The 12,176-nt window shown below is 36.1% G+C and overlaps 1 protein-coding gene across 2 annotated transcripts in view; it reads right to left on the bottom strand.

The window, feature by feature from the left end:
* The window catches only part of ATL1 (atlastin GTPase 1), a 64,909-nt gene that overhangs the window by 22,617 nt on the left and 30,116 nt on the right, over nt 1-12,176 (bottom strand). For both annotated transcript variants that reach the window (XM_037155702.2, XM_053670016.1), the window contains 3 exons: nt 11,878-11,982; nt 8,119-8,169; nt 5,753-5,809 (listed from right to left, as the gene is read on the bottom strand). In XM_037155702.2, the coding sequence (XP_037011597.1) occupies nt 5,753-5,809; nt 8,119-8,169; nt 11,878-11,982 (213 nt within the window). The remainder of the gene's footprint in view (nt 1-5,752; nt 5,810-8,118; nt 8,170-11,877; nt 11,983-12,176) is intronic.

The raw sequence follows: 12,176 nt of genomic DNA on the forward strand, positions 1-12,176 counted from the left end.
CCTTTAGTTCATGAACACGTATCTCAAGTTCTTTAAATTCTGTATTTCCCCTACTATTCTTACCCTCCCCCTATCTATTTTCTATCTACTGTCTATGTTACTTATTTTCTGTATCTTCTCCCCTCTTCTCCTTCTCCCACTCCCCTGTTGCTAACCCTCCATATGATCTTCATTTCTATGGTTCTGCTCCTGATCTAGCTGTCCTCTTAGTTTGCTTTTGTTTTAGGTGTGGTTCTTAATAACTGTGAGTTTGATGTCCTTTCACTGTTCATCTTTTTTATCTTCTTTTTCTTAGGTAAGTCCCTTTAACATTTCATATAATAAGGGCTTGGTGATGATGAACTCCTTGAATTTGGTCTTATCTTAGAAGCACTTTATCTGTCCTTCCATTCTAAATGAAAACTTTGCTGGATAGAGCAATCTTGGTTGTAGGTCTTTGGTTTTCATGACTTGGAATACCTCTTTCCAGCCCCTTCTTGCCTGTAAGGTCTCTTTTGAGAAATCTGCTGACAGTCTGATGGGAACTCCTTTGTAGGTAACTGTCCCCTTATCTCTTGCTGCTTCTAGGATTTTCTCCTTCATTTTAATCTTGGCTAATGTAATGATGATGTGTCTTGGTGTGTTCCTTCTTGGGTCCAACTTCTTTGGGACTCTCTGAGCTTCCTGGATTTCCTGGAAGTCTATTTCCTTTGCCAGATTGGGGAAGTTCTCCTTTATTATTTGTTCAAATAAGTTTTCCACTGGTGACTGTTCCTCTTCCCCTTCTGGTACCCCTATATTCGGATGTTGGAATGTTTAAAGATGTCCTGAAGGTTCCTAAGCCTCTCCTCCTTTTTTTGAATTTTTGTTTCTTCATTCTTTTCTGTTTGGTCTTTCTTTTCCTCCTTCTGGTCCACTCCTTTGATTTGAGTCCCAGTTTCCTTTCCATTAGTGTTGGTTTCCTGTGCATTTCCATTCATTTCAATTAGTTTAGCCTTCATATGTTCCTCTAATTTGCGACTAAAATCAACCAGTTCTGTGAGCATCCTGATCACCAGTGTTTTGAATTGTGCATCTGAAAGTTTGGCTATTTCTTCTCTTCATCACTTAGATTTATGGGCTCTGGGGCTCTGAGTTGTTCTTGAGCCATGTTTTGATCTGTTCGTGTCTGTTACATATAAGGAGCGGAGCCTTAGGTGTTCACGGGGGGGGGGGCACCCAGTTCGCTGGTTTGTGACAGCGTATGTGGGGGCGGGGTCAGAGAGGGACAATGGCAGTTCTCTCTGCCACTTCCTGCCACTGGGGCCTGCGAGGTCCGTCTCACTGCTCGCTCCTTAGCTGGTTTATCTGTGTGCGAATGTGTGACCATGGTCAGCCCTCAGTGGGTCCGCCCACTACTCCATGCCTGGGATCCACCTGCAGCTGCTGGCACACCTGGGTCACACACCGGGTTGGTCTGGTGGATCTTTCCTGCCCGACCCCGCTCTGCTGCTGGCTCTGCCCCCTTACCAGTTTGACTAAAGGGTTGGTTGTTGTCAGACTTCCATATAGTTCAATTTTCTGTGGTTTGGCAGCATTTTTGTTGCTAAAACTTTGTTGTTTTTAAACTTGGTAGTGCAAGAAGGGGCAGTGCTTCCACCTATGCCTCCATCTTGGCAGAAGTCAGAAATTCAACTTTCTCTTTAAATAGTAAATTATTTTTTCTAAACTCAAGCTATTAATCCATCCGTTTCCCACTGGTTTATAACACCATTTCTGTTAAATATAGGGTCTCCATATATATGCGGTTATATTTAGTTTCTTTAGTTCTGTTGGGTTTTTTTCTTGTATCTGTACAGGGCCGCACCATTTTCATTTCTGTTGTTTTCTTAGTGTGTAATCAATCCTCCAATTTGAATTTTCTTTTTAAAAATTGACTTAAATAAAAATAGAACTTAAATCTTCCATATAAGTATAGAAAAATGTGTTGTCTTTCTTTAGAAATCCTGTGGTGGTTTTAATTGGAATTATACTGAATTTATTGATTTGGGGAGAACTGAATTTCCTATATTAAATCATCCCATCTGAAATGTATCACTCTGTTTTATACAAATTTCCCTTTCTGATCCTTAATGAATCCTTGAATTTTTCTCCATGAAAGTCTGTATTTTGTGAGTGGATTTCCAAACGTTTTTTGGGTTGTTTTCTATTGTGAATTGTATACCTTTTAAAAAACCTTATATTTGCTAGTTGGTAATTGCTGGTTTTGAGACATACTATTAAGCACATTAATAAAACAAATACCTGTGGATCCACAAGCCCACATAAGTAACTGAACATACCAATTACATTGACGCTTCCTATGTGTCCCTCCCTGACACATTCCTATTTTTCCTCTCCAGTGGTAATTGCTATCCTAAATTTTGCTTTCATCGTAGTTTTATCATACATATGTATTCTTAAATGATATGCTGTTTAATTTAGTTTTGCTCATTTTTAACTACATTAAAAATGCCATCATACTGTAGATAGTCTTTAAAAGGCAACTTTTTTCACTCCACAGTATGTTTTTAAGATTGATCTGTCTTGAAACATGTAATTCTTACTAGGTTATTTTATTTTCTTTAGGGTTCTTCTGTTGTTTTTCTTTCTCTTAATTTGTGCTTACATAACTGATTTTCTGCCTTTCTTCTTTTCTAAAATAAACTTTTAGGGCTATATTTTTTTCCTCCAACTACTGTCCTCATTATAATATTTATTTTCAACGTGCACAATTTTAAAGCATTTGGTTCACAGTATTTTCACATTTTTATTTTTATTTTGAATTGATTCATGAGTTATTTTTGAAATATATATTTAAATTTCCAAAATATACTTTTACATATTAACTTTTAACTAAAGTATTCTGTGGTCATAGAACAGGTCAGTATGAATTCAGTCCTTTGAAATTTGTGGAAACACGCTCTGTGGCATTGTATGTGGTAAATTCTTACAAATGTACCCTGTATGCTTAAGAACAATGTTTATTCCCTGTGTTGGGTATAGTATTTCATACATGTCCAATAAGGCAAGTTTATTAACCCTGCGTTTCATCTTTCTCTTGACCAATTTTCTATTTGTTTGACTAATCAATAGTTAGGAAAGCTGTATTTGAATGAATTTACCCATTTCCTCTTACGATTCTACCAATTTTTACTTTATATGTTTTGAGACTATTTGACATACATATTTAGAATTCTTACATTGCCCTGGTGAAGTGAACTTTTTGTTATTATCAACTTCTTTATTCTAAATAATTCTTATTTACTTGAGGTCTCACATCAACATAGCTACCTAAGTTTTTTTTTACATAGTATGTGCTTAGTATATCTTAGTCTTATGTTTTAGTATGTTTCTTATAAATAACATATAGATGATTAGTTTGATTTTTATAGAAACTAATAATCTCTTTTTAAAAAATATTTTATTTATTTACTTTAGAGGGGGAAGGAGGGAGGAAGAGGGAGAGAAACATCAGTGTGTGGTTGCCTCTCACACACCCCTTACTGGGGACCTAACCCGGCCTGCAACCCAGGCATGTGAACTTACTGGGACTCAAACCAGTGACTCTTTGGTTCATAGGCCTCTCAATCCACTGAGCTACACCAGCCAGGGCAGAAACTAGTAATCTCTTTTACCTGGTGTTTAAATCTATATTTATCGAAATCATGAATACATTTGGACTTTACCATCTGGCTTTGTGGTTTCCTTGTGTCCCTCTTTTACCTTGCTTCTCTTTTTTTCTAGTCCTTTTTAGAGTGGCTGCAATATTTGCTTGCTGTATTTGTTTTTGCTCATGCCATTTCCATTTCCATCCTCTATGGCCCAGGATGTACTATATTCTAGTTCTATTATTCTTGTGGTAATTCTTGAAATTTTAGCAATCATATAGTATAATTTTTTAAAACTCCTAACTGATATGAGGAACAAAACTTACATTCTATTTTGTCCAGTATTTTGGTTCTGTCTTTTTTTAACTACCATAAATTAGAACTTATATATATGCTTGTTTACATTTGCTTATGTATTTACCAACTTGTTTACTCTCAATTCATTCTTGTATTATTAAGAAACACCCTTTTATCTCTAGTAATGCTTTTTTCTTAAAGTTTATTTCATTTGATATTAATGTGGCTACATTAGCTTTCTTTTGTTTGGTGTTTACAGGATAATACTCATCTACTCATTGGCCTCTACCTTCCCTCTGATCACAGTTTTTTACTATTGTTAATACTCCTTCATTCAAATAAATTTTTGATTTTCTGTTGAGTTTTTTTTATTGTTGTGAGGAAGAAGGTAAATACAAATTATCAAATTTTCTATTACTGGAAGCATAAAACATTCATCCCTTATTTCTGAAGAATATTTAATATGCTCCTTTGGTAGTCTGTCTCCAATAAGGCTCCCAAGATCCCTAACTCCTGGTATTCCCACCTCTGTTTGATCTCCTCCCATGTTTTTCCAGGGGTAGTCTGTATGACCAATAGAATTTGAAAGAACCAATAATGTCTTCACTTCCAATATTAGAATATAAATGTAGCTGCTTCTCTCTTGGCTGCTCTCCGGCAGTAGAATCATTTACTCTGAAGGATGCCTGTAGTGAGCAGCCCCTACAGAAAGGTCCATGTGGGGAGAAATTGAAGTCTCCTGCCAACAGCCAGAGTGGCTTTTGGAGCTTAGAACTGGACTGTCCAGTCAAGTCTTCAGAAAAATGTCCTCTGACCAACAGTTTGAGCAAGACCTCTTGAGAGACCCTGAGCCAAAATCACCCAGTGTAAACCACTCCAGTTAGATTCCTAACCTCAAAAACTGTGTGAGATAATAAATATTTATGATTTTAGGGTGATTTATGTATCAACAGATAATCAATATAACTCATTTAAAATTATTTGCCATCTGAGCCATTAATTGTAGACCTTTGTTAGTTGTTAAGTTTCGAATTGTGTGCTCTCATTCCTCGCAAGGCATTATCCATTTTGACTGGCGACATGTATCTGAAGGGAGAGGCTAAATTCTAAGGCTTAGTGTGAGCCCCCTCTGATAAGCCCAGGCTGAAGCAATCCTGCTTCAAGTACACAGTCTTTGGTGATTAAATCTCTTCCTCCTCCAGGTTACTGTTTTTAAGGGCTATTTGACTTAGATATAATGTCTTGGTTCTTGGTATATAATTATAGGGGCAGGGGGCCAGAGTATCTGGTTATACAACCCAATCCAAGTACAGATATTGCCCTGATATTATCCTGCTGTTCCCAGCAGAGGCTGAGCTGTTTGTTTGTCTTCTATGACTCAGTGTAAGAGAGAGGTAATGGTTCCCACAGGTCAACATGTAAGAAAGAGAACTCTGAAAACTGTTTCTGATGCTCAGCCAGCTTTTGCTGTGGCTTGCAACCACCTTCTATGATGCCAGGAGTATTACTTACTTGTTTTTAGGATTTGTTTGATGAACTTAATTTGTGTGTGTGTGACATTGCTAGAGTTGGGTTTAGGGGATAAAAGCTGATATTCTTGCAGGGACCAAAATATCTAGTTCGTTCTTTTATTTTCCCTTTCTTTAAAAAAATACAATTTGGTAAATTTTTATTTCCCTATTTCTATCTTCTCCAATCATCAAACAGCATTAAAGGGGTATTCAAACAAGCTTCTCCAATGAAATTTTACAAAAGAAAGGAGAAGACCATCTGAATTCATTAAAATACTTCCTTATGACCTTCCAGAAAATGTTAAAAGAATTTACCGTCATTTAACCTCGACTCACCTGAAATGGCTTCAGGAATGTTTCCTCCATGGCCAGTCTGCCATACTCAGTGAAAAGCTGGAAGGAGAATCATACACACAAACACATGCACAAAGAAAACTTCAGTATCTGCAAAGTTTAGCTTCTTGGCTTTCTTCCATTTATATTTTTTCCCAAAGCTGTAAGATAATACTATATTATTAAGATTATACTAATCATTTTAAGGAACTAAGTAGATAAAAATAGTACAGTAATTAGGTATTTTAAAGTTAAGGATATATAAAGTACATTTAAGAATAAAGTTTGCACTTTAAAGCTAACACCTTTTATATTTAGAGTATAGAACAGTTTTGGGTGTTTTTGTTTTTGTTTTTTTGGTAGGGAAGATGAGAAGGGAAAACAAAAGTTAAATGACCTTTCAAAGCAAAACTTGCATAATCAGACCAGAGAGCAATATACCATGTAGGATATATTTATAAAGGCTGTTGCCTGAGGACACTTAATGGCACAATGGCCTGGAATATTACAAAAGGATGTAGGCATTTGGCTTAAAAAGTGAACAGTCAAATGCACTGCTGTCTCATATTTTCTTATTGCTCCCAATGAGAGGCATCATGGTAGTTTTTGTGTTGCCAGAAGTGGAAGGTTTTAGAGAACACAGACCTGACAGGGTGACTGAGATTAGGCCCCTGCTGAGAGTTTCGTCCAGAGAGGCAGAGTGGGTTTCCCCATGTGTGCACAGGAAATGCCACCGCAGACACACGAGAAACAAGCCACAATGGCCTCTCAGAGCTGGGGGAGAACGCTGACACCAAGGATGCCCATCCCTTGCCCCTTTAGAATGACTTCCATGGTACCACATTGTCTCTCCTGTAGGGCTATGGGAATCTAGAGAATCAGGGGTAATTACCAGGTATCTGATTAGAATTATTAAATGAAAGCCTGGATTATCATATCTAAAGGGCAGCTGGTCCAGAGATTAAACACCCTCATTAGAGTTATCTGTTAACATAAATTGAAGTCAGTCTTTTTTGAGGAAGACTGAGATGTTGTCATTTACAGGAAAATTTTTAAATGATCTCAGACAAGATAATTTACTTAATATAAAAGTCCCAAACCATTCCTTTTCTAGAAATCCCTAAAACTAGTATTGAACAGTACATGCCTGAAGAAATAATTGAACTTATTATAAGAAACATCTAACAATTATTTGGTATATTGTCTAGTTGTCAAAAAATGGTCAGTGGGATGTATAAGAAATATATTTGGTAGGAGCAATGCTGGTTGTGAACTCATATTTCTAATGTTACAAATTACCCTGCTTTAGCCCTGGCTGGCATAGCTCAGTGGATTGAGCGTGGGCCTGCGAACCAGAGTATCACGGTTCGATTCCCAGTCAGGGCACATGCCTGGGTTGCAGGCCAGTTCCCGGCAGGGGACGCATGAGAGGCAACCACACATTGATGTTTCTCTCCCACTCTTTCTCCTTCCCTTCCCCTCTCTCGAAAAATAAATAAAGAAAATATTTTTTAAAAAAATTACCCTGCTTTATCATCCTTTGTTTTCTATTAAATTCGTACATGACTCTTATTGCCAAGATAAAATAATATATCAAAAACAAATTTCCCATAAAATATGCAGAGGGTAACTATCAGAGAAATAGGCTTTGCTATGTAACCAATATAACATGAATTGAAATAGCAGAGTGTTACAGAGATGTGAAGTATCTTTAGGAAATACTAATCTTTTACTTGAGATTTAAATGCTGCTTGGAGAGTAGGAGGAGCATTGAGCCCTGTCAGATGACCACATTTTTATTTCCACTCTACCACTAACTAGCCACAAGAATTTAGGCAAGTCTTACTTCTTTCAGACAAATTTTCCTCATGTATAAAACATGAAGTATAAGGTGTCATCGAAGCCACTTTCAGATCTAAAACAGAATTTGATGAGTTATCATCAAGTAGCTCCTCCATAGCTTTTAGGTAGAAAGTAGTCCACAGGGGGGAAAAAACTGGCATATAACTCATATCATACTAGCAATTATTAAATCCCTGACCCTAAGACTTCCAACTTCACATTTTGGATCATTTTTTAAACCAAAGACTATTTTTCCACTCTAATATGCCACATATTTTCATATATACAGGGCCAACAGCAAGATGATTTACAGAAACAAAGGAATTTCAAAATTAATTTAGAAAGAACATAAAAATACAAGGTTGGGAAAAATACCCTGAAAATAGGACAACCTCCTTTTGGTTACATTTCTAAAGCTTTCTGAATTGTTAAGTTTTCCAAGTAGAAGACCCAACCAAATCCTGAAATTCTGCTATACATGCTTAATATATTACCGGATATTTAAAGAAGAATATAAATGTTGTTACCTGGAGGTGCTGAAGATCATCCTCCTGGACATTTTGGGATAAGTTATATACCTCGATTAAGAAATAAAATGGGAAAATCATTAGCATCATCCTCAGCACTCACTTTGTCATTCTTTATTTTTCTAAATATCTGTTATCACCAACTTGAACACTCTTACATACATTCTTTTTTCACATTTTTTCTTGTCAAGTGTATTCTTGTATAATGATATTTGTAAGACCTTAATCAAGGAGTAAAAGAAACTTAAGAAACAATGAACAATGTACAATTATCATAAAATTGTTCCAGAAATGCAACAGCTACCTGTTCTGGAGGAAGAATATAAAAATTACTTTATGAACCCAATTTAACAATAGTCAATAAAACACTCCTACTTATAAATAATGGCAATCTAAATCTGAATAACCCAAATATATACCTGTCTTGAAAATTACTGTTGACTTGTTCACAGCTGATTATCTATCTTAGTTATATCTATAGAGTGTTTCATCACATGAAAGGTTTTTAAGTTAAATATATTTTATTGATTATGCTATTAGAGTTGTCCCATTTTTTTTCTCCCATTTATCCCCCTCTGCCCTGCACCTCCCCTCCCACCAGCATTCCCCAACCTTAATTCATGTCCATGGGTCATACATAAAAATTCCTTGGTTTCTCCATTTCCCATACTATTTTTAACCTTCCCTTGTCTATTTTGTACCTACCATTCATGCTTCTTATTCCCTATACCTTTTCCCCCATTCCCTCTCCCCCCTCCCTGCTATTAACCTTCCATGTGATCTCCATTTCTGTGATTCTGTTCCTGTTCTAGTTGCTTGCTTTGTTTTTGTTTTTGTTTTATTTTAGGTTCAATTGTTGATAGTTGTGAATTTATTTCCACTTTACTATTTGTATTTGATCATCTTCTTTTTCTTAGATAAGTCCCTTGAACTTCATGAGGCTTGGTGATGATGAACTCCTTTAACTTGACCTTATCTGGGAAACAGTTCATCTGCCCTTCCATTCTAAATGATAGCTTTGCTGGATAGAGCAATCTTGGATACAGGTCTTTCCTTGCCTTTCAAGACTTTGAATACTTCTTTCCAGCCCCTTCTTGCCTGTAAGTTCTCTTTTGAGAAATCAGCTGACAGTCTGATGGGAACTCCTTTGTAGGTGACTGTCCCCTTATCTCTTGTTGCTTCTAGAATTCTCTCCTTCATTTTAATCTTGGCTAATGTAATGATGATGTGCCTTGGGGTGTTCCTCCTTGGGTCCACTTTCTTTGGGACTCTCTGAGCTTCCTGGACTTCCTGGAAGTCTATTTCCTTTGCCAGATTGGGGAAGTTCTCCTTTATTATTTATTCAAATAAGTTTTCCACTTGTTGCTGTTCCTCCTCCCCTTCTGGTACCTGTGTAATTTGGACGTTGGAAAGTTTAAAGATGTCCTGGAGGTTCCTAAGCCTCTCCTCATTTTTTTTTTTTGAGTTCTTGTTTCTTCATTCTTTTCTGTTTGGTTGTTTTTTTTTTTTTTCTTCCTTCTGGTCCACTCCATTGATTGGAGTCCTGGTATCCTTCCCTTTACTGTTTGAAATTCCCAAAGTGAATTTCCTTTAATTCACTTTGCATAGCCTTCACTGTTTCCTCTATTTTGCTACCATGCTCAACCAATTCTGTGAGCATCCTGATTATCAGTGTTTTGAACTCTACATCTGATAGGTTGGCTATTTCTTCACTGCTTAGTATATTTTCTCTGGAGCTCTGATCTATTCTTTCATTTGGGCCATATTTTTTTGTCTGTGCACACCTGTTATGTAGTAAGCGGTGGAGGTTTAGGTATTCCCCAGGGTGGGGGCAACCTGCTTTACTACACTATGGTATTATGTGTGGAGGAGGGGTCTGAGAGGGAACAATGCCATTTGCTCAGCTCTCTGCTGGCTTTCAGTGACTTCCCCTGCTACCCATAAGCAAATTGGACCCTTCTGGTGCTGATTCCCAGGTGGGTGGGTTTGTGTACCTTCTAGGATCCTGTGGATCTCTCCAACAATCTCTCCCGTGAGATTGGGAGTTTCTCCTGCAGCCGCAATCCTCACAGGATTTTCAGTGAGACGTTTTGAGGCTTTATTTCCCCACACTGGAACCCTGGGTTGCGTGTTCTGTCTTGATCTCCAGTTGTTCCTCCCAGTTTATCCCTATACAAATGTGGGACCACCTGGCCCGACAGCTGCCACCTTGCTGCAAGTCCTCTCTGCCCTGGCTGTCAGTCTCCACCCCTCCTACCAGTCTGGATGAATGTTTCTTCTTTAACTCCTTAGTTGTCAGACTTCCATACAGTTTGGCTTTTCTGGCAGTTCTGGTTATTTTTTGTTTTTAAATTTGTTGTTGTCCTTCTTTTGGTTGTGTGAGGAGGCACAGTATCTCTACCTATGCCTCTATCTTGGCCGGAAGTCAAAAGTTAGGTTCTGAATATCATTCCCCTACCTGTAAACATATGCATTATTGCTTCATGAACAGATTACTGCATCAAGATGACATTATTTTGAGAAGAATAAATATCACTAACTCCAAAGAAAAGTTAAGGATATAATTTTTTGTGGACTATTACAAACAGTATACTTTTAAATAGGTCATTTCTCAGATAATACCAAATAGTCATTACTTAAAGAACTTAGATTTTCCAGTGAAAATATTCAATGTCTTAAGGTAAAATATAAACAGTAAATCATAAATATTAAAGTCAAAATCAATATGGTTTTAATAGGTTTGTGTAAGTGACTTTATACTGTTGATTATGAAGAAATTAGATGTCAGTATTTTAGAGGGTCATAAATTTAAGAAATATATTTTTAAATGCTAATCAATCATACATTATAATTATGGCTTTTTATCTTAAAGTCCTTTATTTAAAAAATTCAATTTTCCTTCTATCCATCCTCTTGTTGTTGTCCTACCCACACAAGATGCCTTTATTGCAAGATTACTAGCTCCATCTTCCCTCCTTATAACTTCAGGTGTGACTTACTCATCCTAAGCACTTTGTCATTCCTACCTTTTCAAACTATCTTATCTTGCTTTTAATAGTCTGTTTCTTGTGCACTATCTCTTCTTGCTCTTTCCAATAAATAGAAAATATTTTAAATAGTCTTTAAATCTTTTATGCTGTGGGTTCTATGGTTACAGTAAAATTCTCAAATGACTTTTAGGACAACTTATAAAGCCTACAATAACGTCAAAGACACTACTTAATAAAAGACAGGGAAAGAAGAATGGAAAGGGAGATAAACATTTTTATAAAAAGACATTTTCCTAAATATATATTAAAATATTTCAAAAATTTGTAGATTTTTAATATTTATAACACATGTAGATTTTTAAATATTTATAAATGTTTCTGCTATGTAAAATAAAATTTTTATTTATAAATCTTGTTTCATAAAATATAACTTATAATAGTTTATCCCAATGTATCTGCATACATTATAAATTTAATGTTATTAAGTTTATTACATGCTTTAAACAGAAAAAATATCAGTAAGATAATATAACCTTTTCTGACTGAAATAGGCAATTTTAAAACTTACCAGAAATTAGATGACAATAGCAAATACAATTATATCTTATAGAGTACAGTTATAAGAACTAGTATGCTAGTTGAGCCAAATAATGTACATGATTTACCATTTCTGTTGTTTGTCTCCCTAGCACACACATGTAGAGATACATAGACTCATAATTTTTAGTGACAGAAGCTTTCATAAAAATGGATTTATTGTATTCCATACCTGTATTGAACTGATCATTGTGCTAAGGGCAAACACTGTGGCAGAATCTCTCAAAGTTGACTGGCTATCAAAGGTACCCTGTGTATCCATCAATAGCACTGCAACCTATAGGCAAGTAGAGTATGTTACTGATATTTTAGACAACATGTAGAGTGTTAGGTTACCACAACGTTAACACTATAAGAACTAAAGTAAACCTTTAATAATGAATACTGTATTTTTTACATGTGTCATGAATGCCACGGAAAATAAAAATATTAATTAGCTGCTGAGTACTATAATGATTAATTTTTACAGGT

The sequence above is a fragment of the Artibeus jamaicensis genome, unplaced genomic scaffold (genome assembly GCF_021234435.1).
Source record: "Artibeus jamaicensis isolate MK-2021 breed Jamaican fruit bat unplaced genomic scaffold, CSHL_Jam_final contig_548, whole genome shotgun sequence".
Classification (NCBI taxonomy): domain Eukaryota; kingdom Metazoa; phylum Chordata; class Mammalia; order Chiroptera; family Phyllostomidae; genus Artibeus; species Artibeus jamaicensis.